Source organism: Orcinus orca, chromosome 8, assembly GCF_937001465.1.
Source record: "Orcinus orca chromosome 8, mOrcOrc1.1, whole genome shotgun sequence".
NCBI lineage: Eukaryota > Metazoa > Chordata > Mammalia > Artiodactyla > Delphinidae > Orcinus > Orcinus orca.
The window spans coordinates 100,724,753-100,746,545 of NC_064566.1; the positions used below are offsets into that span (position 1 = coordinate 100,724,753).

General features: G+C 54.3%; 1 protein-coding gene across 5 annotated transcripts in view; it reads left to right on the forward strand.

Moving 5' to 3' along the window:
* PKNOX2 (PBX/knotted 1 homeobox 2) overlaps positions 1-21,793 on the forward strand; it is a 256,856-nt gene that overhangs the window by 162,283 nt on the left and 72,780 nt on the right. For 2 of the 5 annotated variants that reach the window (XM_033407436.2, XM_049713227.1), the window contains exons 3-4: positions 1,872-1,980; positions 19,442-19,550. The exons of 1 other annotated variant lie outside the window; for it this stretch is intronic. In XM_033407436.2, the coding sequence (XP_033263327.1) occupies positions 19,464-19,550 (87 nt within the window). In that variant the 5' untranslated portion in view covers positions 1,872-1,980; positions 19,442-19,463. The remainder of the gene's footprint in view (positions 1-1,871; positions 1,981-19,441; positions 19,551-21,793) is intronic. 2 more of the 5 variants (XM_049713225.1, XM_004280714.3) reach the window with 2 other exon arrangements.

The window sequence follows — 21,793 nt, forward strand, 5'->3', positions numbered from 1 at the left end:
TCTGGATGGAGGGAAGAGAGCCTATGGGTAAAGGGTAGAAGCTGTGCCCTGAAGGCAGTTAGGGCGGTGCCAGGTCAGACTGAACACCCGTAGGTGTCTGTAAGGAGGGAGTCCCTGAAAATTCTGCAGTAGGGGGTGACACAGCCGTGCACCCATCCCAGGCACTGTCTGGCACGCAGGAGGCCCTGGGTGGATGCAGGGTGAAGCCGGGTGACTGGGAAGCTCAGTCCGGGGGCGGCTAACAAGCTGGGGTGGCTTGGCTGGCGTCGCCAGGGATGAGGGCCCTCTCTAGGTGTGTCCCAGGGAGCGGAAAGGCGGAAGACCACCTTCCGTCTGGACTGGACTGGAAAGCGTGGGAAGTGGGGAAGTGATGGGGGAGGGAGTGAGGTGGGCTCGGGGAGGGAGGATGCGGACTCGTCCCCCAGGTTTGCTGCCTGGGGCGGGCAGAGTACTGGGAGGCACTCACGGAAGTCACAGGCAAGGCCAGTGGAGAAGGAACAGGCTGTTGCAGGAGTACCTTGTGCTCACAGCATCCTCTCCGGGCAGTGGCCAGGGGGGCCTGAGCCTCCTGCCGCTTTGAATGTGTCTCATATCCGTCATCTCCTCTTGGGAGGAACCTGGGCCCAGGGTGGCAAAGGGGGTTTTGTTTCAACCTAGAGAGATTTTGTTCATGGAAATTCATGAACTGCCCTGCCTGCTCTTGGAGCCCCTCTCAGCTCATCCCATCTCCGGGCTCCCCCACTTCCTCTGCCCTGTGGCCAGGAATTCGTACACCCCTCAGGATCCTGGATGCTATGTCTCTGCCACCTTCGCCTCCTAGCAGTGCAGGTGTGTGCGCCTGGGAAGCGGGAAAGTCTTGTTCGAGCAAATGTCTGAATTTCCATTTCCCACTGCAGCTCCCAGCCTGGCCACTGTTTAGCTCCTCCTGTTGCCGTGCCACTAATTACATTCTTTACTGAGGTGCGAGTTGTTTTTACAGGGAGACTAAGATGGTGTTAACTAGGAAGGAATTGTGAACGTTGAAGATGCATTTACCTCTGGTTGTAGGGCTGGGGCTCTGGGCTGGAGGTGCTCCCTGAGGCAGCCCTGAAAACGCAACCCAGGTATCAGCAGCCCCCCTCCACCCCCATCCCACGACCCCATCATCCTGGCCCCAAGCACAGCCTCATTGGAGTCAAATTAGCAGCTCGATCCAGAAGGAGAAATTGACATGTTTGGGAAGTGTCAGGCCAGGCCTTATACCGGCGCTGACCACCAACCTCACTTCTGGTTACCTTGGTCCATTTCAAATATTGAGAAACAAAATGAATCCCCTTTAATCTAAAAGTAAATAGTTAAGTCCTGCAGCTGAAGCCCCCTTTAGGCCAAGGCTGTTTTTCACGGCTTTGGGTCCACCACCCTCCTGACTGTTCCTCCCTCCCCGCACCCCATCAGTGTCCGGACTCCCAGCCGAAGCCTCCCCCACCCCTGGGAAAGCATCTGAAACTCATCCACACACCTGAGCAGGTGGTAACTGCTGCCCTTTCTCTGAGTTCCCTGCACTTTAAAGCAAGAAGCCAGCTGTGGCTTCCCGGGACCCAGGATCACTCAGGCACCTGCCCGCCCTTGCGGGAGAGGGAGCTGCCTGTGTGCCTGGTGCCAGGAGACCAGACGGCGACCACAGGGCACTTCCCGCCGAGACAAGGGTTGGGCTCTAACACAGTTCCGGTGGGTCTGAGCAGCCAGTGAGGAGAGGGGCGTGGTAGGAGTCCTGTAGAGCACAAGGAGTATCCTTTACCGCCAGCCTGGGAGAAGTGGGGCACAGAGCGCGTCCCCTCGCTCCCTGCGCCTCGAGCCTCCCCTCCTGAGCGCTGCTCTGCCCTTTCTCCCAGGTGCACTGGCTCCAGCCAACAAGGAAGAATTGCTGGCCCAGCTGGAAGTGAGAAGAGGGGAGTGAGTCTCCTGAGGGCCCTCCCAGAGGCCACCGGGATCGCCCGAACAGTAAGAAACGTTTCTCCGTCCTTTAATACAAAGTTAAACCCTCCAGGCAGATGATCTTTTCTTCCGAAGACCTCGAGAACCAGCCCATAGCATTAGCTGACAGCACACACACGACCTCAGAAACCACAGCACTGTATTGTTTCTGCTCGGCTCCTGGAGGATGGGGTGAGGGCTATGCCTCGTCCCTGTATACCTCTCTTTTCTTCTACGTATTCCATGAACGATAAACTGCTGTTGCTACAGATGGACGGGCTGCTGCTTGCGTGTACGACGACGAGGGTAACACTTGTACAACCCTCTGGAGCGAGTGTTATCACCGGGGGTGTTTGTGAAAAACTCAGTTCCTGGACCTCACACCAGAGATCCTGATTTGTGAGTCCGGGTTTAGACCGAGAATCTGTGCCCCAAGTGTTTTTCATGAACACGGAGGAAACTGTATCCCAAGTGTGTGTGATGAGCTATGAGAAACAGTTCCTTAGAGCGTATAAAGCATTTTGAATAGAGAATCTCACTTAATCCTCTTATCAGATAGGGTTTTTTAAATCCCCTTAAGTAACTTCATGATCTCACAGACCTAAGTATCAGTATAGGCAGGGATTAGAAATCCAGTTATCCAAAAACAAGCCTTTTTTCTCTCCAGTATACCATGATAAGGGCTGGATCTGTTATGGTGAGATGGGGCCCCAGCTCCAAAGGACCCTGCCTGGGATTTTGTAAGTTTCCCTGATGTCTTAGGGCCACCATGACCTTCTAGCTCCCCGGTCTTCGTTTTGGGGGGACAGTAAGCATTGCCAAATTCCTCACAAAAGCTGGTTTCTCTCGAGAGAAGGAGAGGGAGAGAGGCAGGTAGTTAGAAAAGCCAGGGATATTGAAGAGGACCACCTGTCTGACAGTGGCAGATCTGGCCAGACCTGGCCATCTGCTTCCTGTGCCCTCTGGCTGTTTGGGGAGCTCTGTTTTAGGTGTGTTACGGGGTGGGGAACACGCTGGGGCTCCTAGAGGTGAAAGCCAGAGAAGAGGGCATATCCCAGGGGTCAGGGCTTCCCCCCAAGTGTGTGGGTTGAGTGATGCCCACTGGGGGGACAGTCTTTTCAACAATCTTCAGAGCCTGTGCACACAGTGACGTGGAAAGGAATTCACTGCAGACAGTGGCTGTGGTGAGGGCTTGGCGGAGATGGGGCGGACGGTAAAAGAGAAAAAGGAGGTTAAGGGTTAGAGATTCCTGGTGAACCAGCGTGGATGGGTGTTGTTGCCCAAGTCCAGTTATTTCTCTGGGCCTGGCAAGAGCTTCCTCCTGCCGAAGTACCTATTCCAGAGGTAGTTCAATAGGCAGAGTCCTGTTTCTCTCCAGGCTGATGCTGCGGATGCTGGAGTCTAGATGCCTGGGAGAATGGAGGTTCCGCCGGCCCTCCCTACGTGGAGGAGAATACGTAGAATCTGGGGAAGGATGGACGTGGGTTGACGGACTGCTAAGTCCTGCTGTGGGTTGTGTCTTTCCATAGAATGGAAGACTTCTATGGATGAGATGGAGGCAACCTCAAACATCACCCTGATCTTCCCCCCCACTCCCCAACACACACACACACACACACACACACACACACACACACAGAGACCACTGAGCCATCTTGCCAAGGGAGTGCCAGTCTGGTCTGTTCTGGGGACTCAGTACAGTTGACACTGTTGCTTGGGTGGGTACAATCGACAAGCACAATTTTTGCAGCTAAGCTGGAAGTGTGGCAATCAGGGAGCCGCCAGCTGTCTCACTTAAATTCTTAGCTCTCTCGCTCTCTTTTTTTAAAATCATTTTGCTTACATAATCCACCCCCTTTTTATTTTCTAATTCTCTCCTTGCAAAGCTGGCACCAGAGGGGAAAGGCTGGGGTGGAGTGGGTAGCAATTACACATCAGTTTGGGGAGCATTTACATTTTGCAATTACAATTTAAAAATAAGCCTCGTTAATGATCTCCACGTGTCAACGACAACCCCTAACTGCCATACATACTCTCCTGGGCCTGCCTGCCTCCCCCCTGAAGTCAATGCTCAATGGGGGTGGAGGTGCCTAGGGAGATGTGGGGGGAGTAGGGGCAGCATCTGAGGGGGGGCGAGAGCGATGAGGGTGCCCTTGGGGTTGGCGGAGAGCAGGGACAGAGCTGAGCACCAGAGACCAAGGATCCAGGCTTCCGGCTTCTCTCCTCCCCACTGTGCTCGTGGTCCGTCCCAGCCCACCTCCCTCCACGCCCGACACAGCAGGCTCCGTGTCCTCGGAGGCAACGTCAGGGCTCAGAGCTGGGAGAGGTCGAGCCCCAATCCTGTTCCCCTCCGAGGTGGGCATTTTCAGGGTCCTGTTGGGCCAGTAAACCCTAGTCCCCCAGAACCAGCAGATGTGCTTGGATATTCTTGGATTGGGTCGAGGGGCTGAGTCCATACGCAGGATTCTGGAAGGAAAAAGGATTAGCTGTATCCCGGTTTGGGAAAGACACTTCTCTCATCGATTGGTTACCATATATTTATCGACACCCTCTGATTCCTTGAGCAGGGACTTTGGAACAGACCAGCCCAGACTCAGATTCTAGGTCTGCCATTTGCTGGCTGTGGGATTTGGGGCAAGTGACATGACTTAAGTTTTCTAACTGTCACTGTCTTGATGTAACTGGGATAATCACGTTTACCTCACAGGGCTTGTGTGAGGGTGAAAGGCTGTAACTGCCGGACGGTACCTCACGTGAGTCTGGCACCTGGTGGACGCTCAGAAAACCTCAGCTCCGCTCCCAGCCCCTCCCCAGTGTGCTCCCTCCTGCCCACAGTGAAGCTGCTTCTTCCCAGCTTCCGTGGACACTAAGGAAGGATGATCCAGTCCAAGCCATCTGCTCCCTGAGCAGCTCCTGAAGTGGACCCCAGCCCTACACACCCCTGCCACCTCTCGGTGGGCTTCTCTGCGGGGCCCTGGCATCAGGCCTCCACTCCAGCATCTCACAGCCTCCCTCCCTGCCTCTGGCTCGTAGCAAGCCCAGCTCTCCCTCTTCTGGGTGCTAATTCAAAGGAGCGACCTTCCATCAGGCCCCACGTATGCTTATCTGTGAGTGAGGGAGGTAGACCAGAGCTCTGTGAGGTGCCTTTTAGCCTCGGCATCTGTAACTTTCAGATTTTCCTTCCCCACTTGGCTTTCCCCCCACCGGTTACTTGTGTGTGAAGCTTTCCTCTCCTGGGTAGCTTCATCCAGGCCAGTCTTTGGACTGATGACTTGCAGTCAAGAACATGCATTCGTGACTTGAAACACACAGAAAACAGCTCTTCCCTAGGACAGAAAGAGATCTGCATCTTGCAATAATCTGAGCGAGGGAGACGATCCAGAAGCAGGCTGCTTGGTGTAGGGCAGAGGCCACAGAGAGGGGCTGCAGACGGGTTCCTTGAGGACAGGGACTGCATCTTGTTGGTTTGGGTGTTTAGTTGAACACAGTTAGATATTATGTTTTCAATACTGTTCTAAAAACTTGCTTTGTTAACCTAGGCTATATAATGGAGAGTTTTCCAGGTCAAAGTAAATAGATCTACTCCGTTATTTCTGACGGCTGCATAGTATTCTAAAAGCCCCCCTTCTTTCCCACACCTCTACCCACTAGGTTCACCATCCAAAGTTAACCCCTGACGAGCAGTTTCTGCTTTAGCTGATTTTGTGGCCGCTTATTATGTCCTATAATATGCGTCAGTCCTTCTTTTTTTTAAGATATTTTATTTTATTTATTAATTTTTTTGGCTGCTCTACACGGCACATGGGATCTTAGTTCCCCGTCCAGGGATCGAACCCTCGCCCTGTGCAGTGGAAGCACAGAGTCTTAACCACTGGACCGCCAGGGAAGTCCCTCAGTCCCTCTTTCTTAATGTATGTATTTATTTAGGAACTCCCCCCTGTGGAAGCTGGGGAGATGAGCACGCGTTCTTCTCCTTCCAATTTGTATTAGTTCGATCACACTATGTTTGATATTATTTATTTTTAGTCTATAGTATTATATATAATACAATGCATATATATTACATAGTACATAGTGTTATACTATTTAGTATAATCGTCTGTGTGCTACCTTTATGTTAAGATTTAGAAGATTCATGTTCTGTTAAATAACTGAGGTTACCTCCGCATTCTGACTCTAGGTTGATTATAAGGTGGAAATGTTATTCAGCCACAGAACCAGATCGTATGATTTGACCACAGAAAAGGGAATGGAATCCTGTCATCACCACTTGACTGCTGCCTGGAATCTCCCGGGCCCCCACATTGACAGCCACCCCTCATTCCCTCCCATTGGGCTGCTGCTCTATCTTGTTTTCTGTTGTCTTCTTCCTCCGACTTCTTTGTTTTGCTGGAATACCACCTCTAGTTATTTTTATATTGATGGGAGGGAAGTAAACTCTGAGTCTTCACGGGTCCAAAACGGACTTTATCTTGTCTTCGAGCTTGACTGATAGAACACAGATCAGGTCCCAAGTTCAACACCTTTTTCTCATAGATCTTGACGGCGCTGCTCCACCACCTTCTTATTTCCAGTCTTGCAGTGAGGATCTACTTTTAGCTTTCTTTTCTTTTTAAAGTTCTGAAATTTCACCACTACGTGCTGAGGCTTGAGATTCTGTTTGATGCTTTTTTTATTTCTCTTCCTTAGCCCTTGGGATCCCTTTAAATCTGAAGTCACCTATCTTGCTTCATTTCGTATCTTTATTTATTCCACTCAGTTGTCTCTGTTTTCTTCTTCTGGAACGTCCACTGCCCAGCGCAGAGCCTGGCACGTAGTAGGTGCTCAGTAAATGACTATTGGGTTCTGGTTAGGACGCCGGCTCAACTTGCTGCGTGTACTTGGATGGGATCTCTGCTCTGTACGGGGCAGCAGTCAGACCCGTCACTGCTCTGCCAGCCCTCCGTCAATCTGCTCTGGAGAGTCTGCTCTGGAGCCCTGGGTCCAACACTGCTCCTGGGCTTGGGGAAGAAGCTAAGAAGGAGGAGTGAGGGGAAAGCTGAGGTCGAGCTGTAGGGCAGCCGTAGCGGCCAGCCTCCCAAGAGAGTTCCCTGAAACCTCAGATTTCTTCAGCATCCCCTGAATGTCCCCCTTGGGGACCTCTCTCCTTGACCTTCCAGATCATTCTTACATGGGCCTTCTTCCCTCTTCATCTCCCTCTGCCCATCTCCTCTACTCTCCACAGTCTCAGCTCACCTGCACACACAGCTCCTGTTCCATGAAATGATCCCTCGCCATGGCAAGGGCCTCATTAGGTGAGATCCTTTTTCTCACTTTTATGAATTCCAGCACAAAGAGACAGCAGACTTCTCTTCCCAATGCAGCAGAGCAGATGCTGTGACCTGAGACAGCCAGGCCCTAAAAAAGAGATCAGAGAGGCCTGCTGTTAGCAGGGATCTGCCTCAGCCTGGGACCACCCGTGCCCTTGGGGAGGCATCTTGGACGAGAATTCCCATTTATTCTTCCTCCCCTCCCCAGAGATGGGCTCTGGGAGCAGATGCCTCATATGCAGCTCCCCTGCCTACCCAGATCAATCTGCTCTGGACAGAATCTCTAGATCTGGGAGTTGAGATGCTGCACTCCTTCTCCCTGAACCGGCCAGATACTGGAAGACCCAGATCAACAAGTTCTCAGATCCCAGAAGGTCATTCTCTGTTCTAAGTCAGAGCACCCTCATTGGTCCCCCAGGGCCAGAGTCCACTGTGTGAAATTGTCTCCTCCCCACTGCACCCCCCTCCTGTCCTTGTCCTGCCGTGAGAGTTGGGGTCGGTCTGTCTTACTGGCACAAGTAGAGGCACAATCTTGAACTTCAAGTCCACAAAGATTCTGTACTGAAGGCAGGACTCTTTCTTTCCACTGAGACCACAATGATAGGGAATGGGTTATCATTGCAAAGGGCAGAATTAAGGTTTGATGCGCGTTATAATTTTCAGACAAGCTGCTAGTACTCAGAGATTCTGCTGCTAATCTGAAACAGTGCAGTGGAAAGGGCCAGCATATGACTAGGTTTTCCCTGTTAGAAACCCGAGAACTATAGACCCTTTTCCAAGGCTGGAGGTTGAAGGGGATAGAGCTTGGCAGGGGACAGCCAGGAGCCAGTGGGAGGTAGAACACAGCTCTGGTCCTCTGCACTTCTGTTTAATTGCTTCCTGCTTCAGAGGGTGTGGGTAAAAACCCCACTGCTGGCCTGCGAAGATGTCTTTACTGGTCGCCCTTTCAGAATGCTGCCTGGAACCTCTGGAATGAGAGAGGAAGGAAGCGACGCTGAAAAGAAGCTTTGCAGGAAAGGGCTTCTGCAGGGGGATAAAGTCAGGACCCAGGTAGATATGACAAGGGCTGGATGTTCCCTGAGAATGGGGTGCCCGCAACCTGAAAAAAAGCCAGTACTGCCCAATTGGACAGGCTTTCCAAAGAAAGAGCCAGGTGCCCCTTAACCTGTGAGTCACGGCGTATTTCTCTCCAGAACAGGGACTTCTTTTCAGCTGTGGGTGGTCCCCGGAAAACCATGGGTGGGGTGGGGAGAAAAGGCCAAGCAGAGACAGTCATAGGGAGCCGGCTGACTGCATGCCCCCTTCCACCCCGCCCCGCCCCGCCCCACCTGGGCCGCAGCTCGGGAAGGAGACACTGCCTGAATCCCAGCCAGTGTGAGTCAGAGCCCTGGCCCCGAGCTGCCTGCGGGGTGTGGTGTCAGGGCACAGACAGCCCCGCCTCCACCCAGCTCCAGCTCCAGCGTTGTGCTCCCACAGCTGAGACACTTGATCAAATTCCCCATTACACACTGCCTTTTACATGCAGTCTTCAACCATGTGTTCCATCATTTCACGTTCGTTCTCGAATTTTGTTCTTTCCCTTCATAATTGAACCCACAGTCCAGTGAGTCCACGATGGAAGCTCAGAGCTGCCTCTCTCAGTGACGATGGAAGCATCTCTGTCTTGGTTGCATCGAGTTTATGAGGCCCTGACTTCTTATCGCTGCTATCAGCACTTTGTTTTCCATCTTGCGCTCATTCTTATGCAATAATAAGAGCAAATGCAATACAGTATTTAAATAAATTTGCACACACCCTGCTGTCCAAAGAAGACAGGGCTGAAGGAAATGAACGGTTGCTGTTAGGAGGCCTCACCATCTGCAGACACAAAGTGCGTGCTTGTTAGTGAGGTACAAAAGCCCACATTTGGCAAACGGGGGACAGTTAGGTGTGTCAATACAATGCGACTCTTGGAAATTCGGGGCAGGTAGAAGTGAAGGGCAGGGACTTCCCTGGTGGTGCAGTGCTTGGGACTCCACGCTCCCAGTGCAGGGGGGCCCGGGATCGATCCCTGGTCGAAGGGCTGGATCCCACATGCATGCTGCAACTGGGAGTTCGAATGCCACAGCTGAGGAGCCCGCGGGCCGCAACTGGGGGGCCAGCGAGGCACAACCGGGACCCGGCGCAACCAAATAAATAAATATTAAAAAAAAAAAAGAAGTGAAGGGCAGCCCACGTTGGGTGTCCTGACTGCAGATGGTAGTATTTCCACAGTCAGCCTTGTCTTTCTCCTGTTCCATGTCCAGGGCTCTGCCACTCCGCTGGTGTTCCCCACCTCCGCCCCAAGACCTCTAGGTTAACCGTTTAGACTCTGAAATGAGGCCGTGTGTCACATTTGGAAACTCTCAGTTTCTCCAAGCCTCAGTGTTCGCATCCTGGAAAGGAGACAGCAATCACACCTACACCATATGGTTGTCTGTGAAAGAAGCTTAGATAATGCCTGGTGCACGGTGAGGGCATGGTAAATGGCAGTCGTTAATAATTCTGGGTATCATCTCGCCCTGAGCAAAACTGGCTCCAGGGAGACAAACTCATTCTCACTGAGGTGTAATGATTGCTGGGGCTTAAAGATTTATCCGTCCCAGATTTGTTTGTTTGATATTTTAACAGTAAACCAAAGAAATTTAATTGTAATTGTATATATATCCAGGCTCTGTAAGGAGGTAGACCTTGTGAAATCATATTGCACAGACTTTTTTCCCCCAGAATGAAATGCAAGGCAAAGCCATGATCTTGTCTGCTGGGGAGCAGAGGGTTCAACGGGCAAGATGGGACGTGGCTGGGAAGTAGTTTTTCCATAACGTAGAAACACGCGTCGTGCTAAGTCATGCTACGTGCCCTCCTTCTGCCCAGCGGCAGGGATCCCGGTGAGAGCACGGTCCAGGAGTGGAAAGTAAAGAAGGCTTCGTGGAGTAGGCTTCTGAGCAAAGTTTTGATGAAGGACAGGGTGCAGTAGTGTAATATACAGGGCCTTGCCAGCAGAGAAGCACAGTGAGAGGCGTGGAGGAAACGTTTCTCAGGAGGTAGACGGGGCTTGCCTGCTCGGCTGGGGCTTGGGTGGCGAAGCCCAGGAACGGACTCGCTGCCCTGCATCACCACCTCTCAGTGGCAGCCTCCATCCTCCCCTTCTCCCCCTCCCCACCGGGGCTGCCTTTCCAAGGGATCAGGAACATGGAGCCAGTGTACCTGCTCTCGTTCCAAACAGCAGTGACGACCAACGGTTGAAGCAGCCCAGCTGGTGTCCTTTCGTCCCACAAGTTGACCTCATTACTGTGGACTCTACCTGGTCCCCCTACCTTTTTTTTTTTTTTTTTTTGTGGTACACGGGCCTCTCACTGTTGTGGCCTCTCCCGTTGTGGAGCACAGGCTCCGGACGCGCAGGCTCAGCGGCCATGGCTCACGGGCCCAGCCGCTCCACGGCATGTGGGATCTTCCCGGACCGGGGCACGAACCCACGTCCCCTGCATCGGCAGGCGGACTCTCAACCACTGCGCCACCAGGGAAGCCCCCCCCCACCTTTTTCTCATGAGCTCACCTGGGTCCCCACAGGGGCCCAGTGGGAGGACAGCTGTTGGCTGAGTCAGGAAGTATCAGGGATGAGTGACTTTTCAATGATAAACTGAGCCCAAAGGGCCACTTGCTTCCACAGCCCTGATTCTTGACTTTTTTTTTTTTTTTCTGGAGGCAATTTAAAAAAATGGAACCAGATATCATCCAGCCAGAGGACGTGGTGCAGTCCTTCTCAGAGAGAAAAGGGGCCTGGCTGACCCTTTTAGCATCCTCTGCTTCCAGGAGAATCTGAGAGCATTGCGGGTGACACACTCGATAGGCACCAGGGTGCCTTACCTCTGTGGACTCCCCCCGACCCAGACCCCTCCCTCCCCTTCTTGGTCCCTCACTTCTCCTGCTCTCCTTCCTCTTCCTGGCGCCCAGGGAGTGGCAGCCTCCAAGGCAACTGCCTCGAGAAGAGAAAGACTGATGGGAGGGAGCAGGCAGGTGGGGCAGCAGAAGCAGAAGCTCTCCTTCCAACTGGGGTCCCCAGCGTCTGAGCTGTTTGTCTGTCTCTGTTGTATTGCGAGCCTCAGGGACCCAGCCCAAGTTGTTTTCTCAGCTCGGTTGCCATCAGCTCTCGACAAATAATAATAAACCTGGGCATCAGGTTGGTCGAGGGGGATTTCAGTTCCTGGGTTCATTTTTAGATTTGTTTCTCTACACATGTGTGTAGACAAGGAGCACGTGACGGGGAGCCAGGGGAGAAGCCCGGGACTCCCAGCTGCCCCGGCAATCCACCTGCACCACTCCCACGGCAGAGCTGCAGGGCCCTCCTCTGCCCCGGACCACTAGGGCTGCCTGGATGTTTGAAAGAGAAGAAAAATATTTGAATGAAAGGCCTCAAGCTCTCTCCTTTCTCTGTTCCTCCCCACCTCTCCCACTCATGCTGTTTGGATAGAGATGAAGGGGTCTGGAGATGAAAAAGAGAGGGCAGAATCCTATCTCCAGGTTCGAGAGTTGCCTGAGGGATGGGCGGGAAGCTGGTCATGGGTGTGGGGAGAGGCTTCAGTGACTGGAACCAGTGATGGCCTCGAGACCCCCATTCTTGGGATGCAGTGACAGGGGAGGGGGCTCCTGCAAAGGGAGGACCCAACGGTGGGTGAGTGTGAAATTTAGGACCAGACTGATGGTGCCTCTGGGGCAGAGCAGCACCTGCCTTAAGGCAGATTGGAGGCGACCATTAGAGGTCATTGCTGTCATCCCCCTGCCTGCCAGCAGGAGAGGCTGCAAACCACTTCTCTGTGAGAAGAATGCAGGGCTGTGCTTACCCTTATAGCTAGCATGCTTTTTTTTCCTCCCTTTCTGCTTTTTTTTTGTTTTATTTTGTTTAAAGGAACCAAAGGGGGAAAAATTGCCAAGTTGTAAAGTGCTTGAAGAGGAGATGAGAATCTTCATCAGAATGCTAAAAGCTGGAGGGGGCGAGTAACGTGAACACTCTGCCTACTATTTATGGGATTGATTCTCAGATCAAGAAGCAAGCAGTCAGATGAAAGGAATTATTGTTAAGCTCCTCGGTAGGAAGATCTAATGGACAATTGCCGCTATCAGGGGGAATTAAATTGCTGTTTCAGTTTGTAAAATATATCAGCGGCTTTTTGAAGCCAGAAGAGGTGTGACAGCCAAGGCAGGGAGGAAAGCGGGGGACTCTGTCACCTTCTGGTCCTCGTGTGAGAAGCGAGAGCAGGCAGGAGAGATGCCAGGGCCAGAGCGAGGGCTGCTCTCCTAACTCTGACCCTGGTCCATTATTTTTTTGAAGCCAAAATGAAAACGAGCTGCACTGAGGAAGTAAAGGAGAGAAAGCTACAGCCCTGACTCTGGGCCCTGATGTGGCGGGGGCCCCCATGAATCAGAGGCAGTGGGCCAGGATGGGGCTCCTCCCTGGGAAACCCAGTCAGGGGTGTGGAGGGTGACTGACATGGGTCTGAGATTCCCAGCAGCTCCAGCCCACGCAGGGAATGTCACCATGAAGCTCCCCCCACTACACTGTGGACACACTGGGATCCAAGGTGGAGTATAATCCCCTTCCTCCCAGAACTGAGTCTCCCAGTGAGCTCATTCCCAGGTCCGTGAGTGCATAAATGACCCCGTTGACCCGCCCCCACGGGGGATATATTGTTATTCCAGATAAAGAGCAAAGAGCAAAATGGCCTTGGGCATGGGGAAGGGGAGGTGGGGGGGCCTCGCTGCTGGGACTGTTCACAGTCCGGCTCCTACCCCTTCCAAAGACCACATGGTGGCTCAGGGCTGAAGGAGGAGAGAGAGGTGGGGAGAGAGGGCGATTTCCCATCTCGCAGGGAGGCGGAAGCCGGCAGAGCTGGTCAAACTCATGCTGGCCCCTGCTGGCTCCTCTGTTTCCTAGAGACCAGTGCCATCACGAGAGGGCGTGACCTGGACCACCTCCCAAGTGGGCTTCCCAGAAAAGTAGTGAAGCACAATCAGAGCAGAGGGCTGTGGGTGGCCAAGGGGCCTGAGCTGCCTACTGTCTTGGTTGTCATCTCTGCTGCTTCTCAAGTCAGCAGAGAATTATTTCCCGCTGAGAGTTCCAAGCAGGAACCGGAGGGGCACCAGGGAAGTGGCCCTTCTGACTGGGACGTTCTGCCAGGACTTGGGCTCTGTGCCTGGTGCAGTGGCCCCCGGAACCCGGGTAATGCGGGAGGTGTGACCTCTTAGCCAGCCAGCCTGCAGCACAGCGAGTGAGCCGGGGATCTGATCCTGAGTGCAAATCCTGCTCAGCTCTTCCCCGCCGTCCTTCCTTCACTGTAGACACAGTTACCCTCCTGGCTCCCACGCCCCTACTGTGAGCCTGGTCTTTTCAGACTAGAGGATTCTCTTTGCCCCCAACACCCCGAGGTCAGAAAGATGGGGTGGGGTAGCAGCATCCGCTAGGCCACGGCATTCCGGTCACCTCAGGCCCTGAGCTTCCACCCAGCTCCCAGAACGCTTGGGGTGAAAAGGCCCAGGTCCAGCGCTTGCTGTGCTGTAAGGGCGTGGCTCCTGGGGGGCTGGCCCTTCCCCATTCCACAGGACCCTTCACTTCTCCCTCACTTTGAAACGCTTCCACCAGACCTCCTCACATTTTGAAGCTCCCCACCCACAGGTGCACCCTCTCTCTCACCTCCATCCTCCCCTCCATCCCCACACTGGCCTCGCCCTTGTCACTGCTATACTGACTCCACGCACCAAGGCTCGGAGACCATCGAGTTCCTTTAGCCGCTCGCTCAGCTCTCAGCTGCGGTTTCTAACCCTTACTGGGTTTTGGGAAGAGACCTGGTGTGTGTGTGTGTGTGTGTGTGTGTGTGCGCGCGTGCTCACGCACGCACACGCCTGCGTTTCTTTAGATAAATCCACAGAGTCACATGAAATCAGTGACAGGTTGACACCGTTATTTCAAGATTCATCGCTCTGAGTTGCCAGCAGAGGAGCCGTAGCCAACTCCTTCCCACCACCAACACTTTTTTTTTTCCAGGCATAATTTATAGCAGTGGGGTGAATTTGTTTCCAAAAGATGAATATCACACTATCAGCAACAGCTGCCTCTCGTTCTTATTTGTTTTTAAATTTGACTCAAAGTCCAATCCTCTGTACACATCCGAAGCTGTAAATCCTAAAGCGACTGATTACATGATTTAGTAAACAGGTTATATTATATAATGCAATTAAAGCAGGGCTCCGCGGCGCCACCTACAGGCAGCTTCTGGGAAGGGAGCTGGGCCAGAGACTCATTTTGGACCAGGCTCTCCGCGGAAGGAAAATAAACGGCATTGCGCCAGGCTTGAGGCGGCTGCTCCGGGGGGAGAAGCTGAAGCCAGCCAGGTTACTAATGCAGCCTTTTGGTCCCTCCTGCTGAGTTCACGGTGTTATTTCAGCCTCCTGCCAATCTGTCTAGACGTCAGAACCCAGGTCTGGGCAGCTGCTCAGAGGGGCTGACCTGGGGGTGGGGGGAGGGTGGTAGCCACCTGGGGGCTCCTGGCCTGGGGGTACGCGGAGGAGGGCTCCCGGCTCTCTTGGCCTCAGGGGCCTCCTTCCCTCCCTCTCAAATGAGGGAGCCTTTGGAATGGAGCTTCAGATATTTCCATTCTACTCAGCAGAGCTTGTGTTCAGTGCTAACCATGGGCAAAGACTTTCAGAATATTCTGGTGAAGTCCCTCATTTTGCAGACCTAGAGAGAAAGTGACTTGTGCAAGTCGCACAGAGAAATGGCAGAGCTGCCTGTGGAATCCAGACTTTTTTGACCCTAAGCACAGGCTCTGTCTGATCATGGGATTTTACAGAGAAGGAAACTTGAGGCCCAGACTTCCACAGCCTCTTCTTGCAGCAAGGGAAGGCAAATGATAAAATACTGTTAGTGTGTGTCCAGAAGGGCTCCTAGGGGGCCTCACTGCTGCCTCTTAGCTGCCCTGGTGTGGAAGAAAGAAGGGAAGGAGGGAGGGAGGGAGGGAGGGAGGGAAGGAAGGAAGGGAGGGAGGGAGGGAGGGGGGGGAGGGAGGAGAGCAGGGCCAGCTCTCGCTCCCTGACTCCTCTGCCCTGACTTACAGCGCTCTTCAGATGAATTAGGCCCTGGGCCCTCAAGGATTCTAGCTTCTCCAAAGAGGCTCTGTAAGAGTGGGAAACATTTTTGAAAACCTATCCAGGAGAGGAGAGGAGACTTACTTCCCGGGGCTAAGAGAGAAACTGGACCAGAAGTGGGGTGTGGAGAGGGGGAGGGGAAGGGAGGGGTGGATGAAGAAGACAAGACCATCAGAGTGCAAGAGGGTGGAAATGTCCCCCCACCCTATCCTGTGCCAGCCACCCGCCCAGTCTGCAGGTGATGGGCTGGGACAGTGCGGAGCCACAGGGAAGTTGGTCCCTTCATCCCCTCTCCTACCTCAGGCCCTACAGTGGAGGTTCAGCCAGGGTCAGGGAGTAAGAACAGATGCTGTGGGGCTGGCTGGTCCGAGAGTTCCCAATTAGACTTTGTTTCTCATCCTTAAGGCCCTGAGCCCCCAACCCGGCACCCCAGCCCAATTACTGCAGGGCACCGTTAACCCCTGGGTGCCCCAGGCCATTAATGGAATGTTAATTGGTCTAATGGGTTTCATGTCAACAAGTTCTAATGAGCTCCTTCCTAACAAGCTTGGATCTTTTTCCTAAGCCTGTTTGTCAACACGCTGGAGTTTGGGCTCCAGATGGAGGGCCTCACCTGGCTGGGGAGCTGGAGTTGAGGAAACGGAGTGGGTGCTCCCGGGGTGCCCCTCCCCTCTTCCTGAGGGGTGTCCTTCGGCCCCCTCAGCCACCACCAGCCCGTGCACACTGCCATCCTCGGCTCCTGAGCTCTGGAAAATGGCAGTTTTAGCTCCTTTTGAAGATAATGTCAGTGACAAATTCGTTTTTCTTGGATATCATTGTGGGGTTGAGTGTTGCATTAGGGTTTTGGTTTTTTTCTTTCCCTCCTAGCTGCCGTATAAGAAAGGTTTTCAACGTTAAAAACAATCTTTTGACGTGGGCAATTTCTCGGTGGTAAATCATTCCTCGTGTGTCCTCCATTTGCGTCTTGGCTGTGTTCCCTCCAGTGCCCTGGTGTCTGGTGACAGAGGGCTGGGGCCCCTGGACAGGGCAGAGCAGCCTCCGGCCACAGACAAATGCCGGAGGCTCTGGACAGGCCTGCTGTGCCCTCCACGCTCCCAAAGAAAGTGCAAAAACGGCAGGTTTCCCCAGAGGCCCGGGTGCCCAGCGATGGCTCAAGGAGTTCCCAGCATCCCAGCTGTGGAGCCTCAGCTCAGAGAAGTCAGATTCCCACACTCCTCTCGAGGATGGTCCCACATGGACCCTCAGCCCCCCAAGCCCAGCTGGAGGGAGGAAGGAGCGCATGTGCGGGTGAGGGGGCGTGTGAAGAAAAGGGCGAGCTTCCGGAGATGGGCACTGCGTCTCCCCCAGCATCGGGTTACCAGACGCTTCTGTGCCTGAGCGAGCAGGAAAGGAAACTTAAGCCCCTGATGAAAAGGCCTCCTGTTTTCTTGCAGGAGCAGCCCCCAGAGGGCAATGGGGCAGTGGCCTAGTGGCCTGTGGTGACCCCAGAGGGGAGGAGGGTGAGGGGCAAGGGCCATCTGGGTCCTCAGAAAATTGTTCCCGTGGCCTCTAGCCCCTGCTCCACAGTCCAGCAGGCTGCAGACAGAAAAATCTCTTCTCAGCCTGGACGGTGGTTGTTTCTGGGTGCAGACTACTCTTAGCCATCTCTCTTTACCCCCAGGTAGGGCAGCTATCCCGCTGTTCCAAGTATTTCTAGGGACAGAGATTCTAAAACGACCCTACCTCCCATTGATTGGACAGTGAACAAAAGAATGCAGACTAAAGAGTCCTCTTTTTACCCCAGATCCTCCTCATTGAGCTTCCTGTGCTTTGCCTTCGTGATGACTTTCTCATCCGTGGAATGAGGTACCAAAAGACCCAAACTCAAGGTGGAAGGGAACCAGTTGCCCCTAAAACGGGAGAAAATCTGCCTCCAGACTCTGCCCCCAGGCTCCCCCTTCTGGAGGCTGCTGGCACTGCAGCCCCTCAGAAGTTCGCTTTTCCCGGCCAAGGAGCATCTAAGATTAGTGCTCCCCCGGAAGGGATCCTGCCTCAGTACCTGTAGGCCTCATCCAAAGTTACCTCATCTGCCAGAGTCACAGGAAAGGCTGAGCCTAGCACACCCCTGAAATACCCCCTTTTTCCTTTATTCCCTCCGGGTCCAAAAGAGAGAGATTCCACGTCCAATTTAATATCTCAGAAGTCTTCATTCTCAAGTTCTTTCTGATGTCTCAAGAGGAATATATCCTCTTCCCTCCCCCCCCCGAACCCTCTTCACTCCGCTCTTTCCTTCCTTGGGTGTTTTCCACCTCCCAGACAAGACCCAGCCATGAAAATAGGCAATGGTTCCCCGCCTGTGGAGTTTGGCTTCCCCAGGGCTCCCTTCCGAGCCTCTTTGCAGAAGTAAAGCCTGGATCCCGGTGCCTAGTGTGTGTAAGACGGGGTGACCCTGGGTGCTTCTGCTGCAAAGACGTCCTGGCAGCCGATCTTCTGAAGTGAGGCCAGGGTGGGCAAGGTAGGGGTAGCGGTGAGGCAAAGAGGAATTACCTGCAGTCTGAACGTTTCAGCACAGGAAAAGGCATCCCCCCCACCCCGTGCCTTCTCCACGGGAACCTCTGTTCACTTTCTTCTTTCCCGCTGGACCACCACCTCCCTCCCTGGGGGGAAGGCCTTGCCTCCTCTCATCTGTCTCCCCACCCAGCACAGTTCTTTGCGTGTAGTTGACACCTGATAAACATTCGTTGAATGAATGTCTGGATTTCCAGTGCTTTCACATATGCACTTCAGGTCAAAGCACACCTGGTACTTCAGAGACTCGGGTCAGCCAGAGCTGATCTGTCCACCTCTTCCTGAAAAAGAACCAACACAACAAGACACACACACACTCCACATAGGGTCCTGGAGACCCTCCCTTTGACTCCCTCGAACTCCCACAGAATTCAGGTATGTGAACATTTTGGAAGACCCCGGGGAGGGTGTGGTGGGAGGACATCAGGTGGGAAGAGGACGGAGCCCCAAGGTCCCCAGGGAGAGGAAGGAAGGAGAGGGACGGTCTGACTGTCATACTCTCAAAGGTTGCCCGCTCATCAGCACCCTCCTGTATCAGGCAATAAGCCGTGGTTTCCAGCTCTAAATATTTCAGGGCATCTCCTGCAGCTAAACAGCTCTTTCAGCATTCTGTTTCCTTGGGTGGTACTGCTAGGCTGTCTCCACTTACACACCACTTTGTGATTCAAGAAGAGACCTTGAGGCCAATGGGGGCAGCTCGCTTACGGGTGATGGGGTGGGGTGGGCGTTGGTACAGTAGAGCCGACGGAACGGGGAGTCTGGAGAGCTTGGGTCCATCCCGGCTTCCCTGGCACTCCCCTCCCCCTCAAACACACACACTTCTCTCCTCTTGGCCTCTGTCTCCGCCTCTGTAAGAGGACCATTTGCTTCGGGCGGCTCTTCTGGCCTCACGTGCGGTTGAACTCAGGGTTGAACCAAGGCCAAGGAAAGTCTTCTAAGAGAATGTGCAGGCACGTCTGTGTGGCCGTGGCCCCTGTTCCCGGCCTCCTTCCCTCCCGGCAACACCTCCCGGTGGTCGCCCTAGGGTACTTGCTCCACCCTCCAGTCTGAGGAGGAACCAGCGCCCCACCTCCCTCTCCACCACTAGGGGGCGTCGTGAGCACACCTGGGGGGTTAGTGTGGTGCTGGCAGACCCTAGGGACAGGGAGGGGGGATCTGGAACCGTGAGGGCTGAGGCTTCCGCCCCGAGGGTGCAGGTGGCAGCTCCGGGAGGCCTGGGGAAGGGAAAGCACCCTTGACCGTGGGGTGCCCTCATGGCCGCCAACCCCCCGAGCTGCCACCAGCCAAGTCCCGCCCCCCGCCCAGGCCAGAGCTGGTACTGAACAAAGCAGGGCTGCGGGTGCACAGGTTGTTTTACAGCCCTTGCTGTATCCAGTCAATCCTGGTGGCCCAGCCTGGGAGCATGTCCAGCCGCTGGTCCCTGGGGCTCCCTGCGCTCAGCTATTAACGGTGCGGCCCCGTTTCTCCCGCCACAGATCCTCCATGTGAATCCATCCCATGATGCAACATGCCTCCCCAGCCCCCGCTCTGACGATGATGGCCACGCAGAATGTCCCTCCCCCTCCCTACCAGGACAGCCCACAGGTGAGTGTGACTGACCGCCGGGAGGGGTGTGGTGGCCTTCCCGGGGGCGGAGGGCAGGGCCAGGCCTCCCTCAGCTCTTCCCCTGCCCGGCCTGGGGCGCCTCTCTGAGAGAGCCCGGCAAAGCCAGACCCCTGAAGGGAGTCACGCCCTTGGCAAAGCCCTGGGTTCAGATCCCACCTGAGGAGCTGTCACCGGCATGGAGGACCGTGGCACCCCAGGGTGCTGCACCTAGTCATGGTCCTGTGCCACACACTCCCACCCCTGCTCACTGCTCAGAGCAGACGTCAGACAGACACACTGAACCCCGAACTCGGGGAGACCCAGGTACAGGTAAATCAAGTGTGCCTCTGAGTGTTTGGGGAAACTCTTGAGCAGAGGTTTCCTCTGCCGGATCGCCCTAGTCACTGGTCTCTGCCTGCCTGTTGGAGGAATCTCCCTTCTCTTCAGGACTCTGTCAGCTTCTATCCAGAAAATGGCCAGGACTGTTTCTCTACACTCTCCCATCCTTTCCTCGGGTTCCCAGTTTCCATCCCTCAGCTCAGACACGGCAGACCCCGCCCGGGTTCTTCCGAGACTCCCAGGCTGGCTGCACCTCCTGCAGGCCACCCTGTCTTCCTGTTCTCTCCTCTCCTCCTCTGGAAGCCTGGCCCAGCTTCTGTGGGCTGCTCTCTGGAAGTCCTTGAGACCAGTCACTTCTGAACTTTGCTTCCGCGTGTGCGCCTTCCCTCCACGCTTGGTTCTTTGAGACTCAGAGTTCATCATGAGGCTGTGTGTTCACAGAAGCCTCCACCTCCGCACTTCCCTGTTTTCTCTATTATTAATTGAGTACGTTTAATGTGAAAGGCACCCAGCTAGAGTATTCCTTCATTCATTTCACAAATGTGCAGTGAGCGCCTACTGTGTACCAGGCCATCATTCTCATTCTTTCTCCATCGCTGGTCTTTGCCCAGCTCTGCTATCCATCACTCATTAGGCTTTCAGACATAGCCCTTCTCCTGACCACAGGGAAGCTCTGTGCCATATGGAAGGGACACGAAGACGCAGACCCAGGGTGCATCACTTTAGGTCCTGTGGCCCCGACACCCGCAGCCTGGTGTGAGCATACGGTGCTGCCCTATCCGTCCTGTTATCCGCCCATGAAATGACCGCTCTACAGGGTGTCCAGCACGCGGACCCCCACTGACTCCTACCCCTGTATAAGTGCAGAAGCACTGACCTTTGAGCGCACGTCCTTTTGTCCCGCCCCCGACCCCGCTTCCAGGTGTCAACTCCGTGCTCCTTCCTGGGCTCTCCCCACCCTGACCTCAGCTTCAGCAGACCCTCTGTTCACGTCAGTAGCTCTCCACAAATGACTGTGGGTTGGACTTGGCGTTTGCACAGTTCCTCTGTTCGAAAGCTTCCAGGTGTGCAGCTATGTCAGGACCTTTCCCTCTGTGGTCAGAACCAAGTCGGCCTGGACCAGTGGAGACCTAGGAACGTAAGGGCCATAATGGGGAACAAGCACCATCCTTCCTCAGTAGACCAGACCCATCTGCTGTCTGCTTAGGCAGTGCTGGGGAACCTGGGGTATTGATGAAGAGGCAGGAACATCAGCTCCAGTTCTTTTGTAGCTGGATGCTGGTCTCCGAGCTCCACAGTGGGACTGGGGTATGGCAACCGTGACACTGCCTGTGTTTAACAGGTGGTAGGTGCCGAGGCCCACACTCCCATCCCCAAGGCTCAGGGACAGACCAGGGTAGGGCCAGGAGGTCAGAGAGCACTGGATTGGCACAGCTGGTGGCGGCTGCCTCTCTGCCTCCGGCCCCACCCCCTGTCTTGCCTTCCTGGGAGAAGTTTGGGTTTGGTGGGCATTAGCAGGAGAGCTGCAGCGAGGGCCTGTGTTGTCCAAAAGTGCTGACCCGGGTGCAGTGAAATAGAGAAACCTAATTGAACTCTCAGCATACAGCTGAGGATTCATCCATCCCAGCTTCCGAGGGAGGTGGGGAGGTGAGATTGCAGCCCTAAGGCGCTCAGCCCCCCGGAAGCCACCACTGAGGTGCTCTAGCCTTTTGGGGGAGGAAGGAAGGCTCCAGTCCCCCATCCAAGGCCTCAGAGCAGAAGCCCAACACAGGGGCTGTCCCAAGGCTCTCTTCTCTGAGGAGCCACCAGAACCTCACCATCGAAAATACATATACGGCCAAGGAATAATTTGTTCCGGGGAAGCCACACATCTCCCTGTAACCCCAGCGGTCCAGGAATGAAGT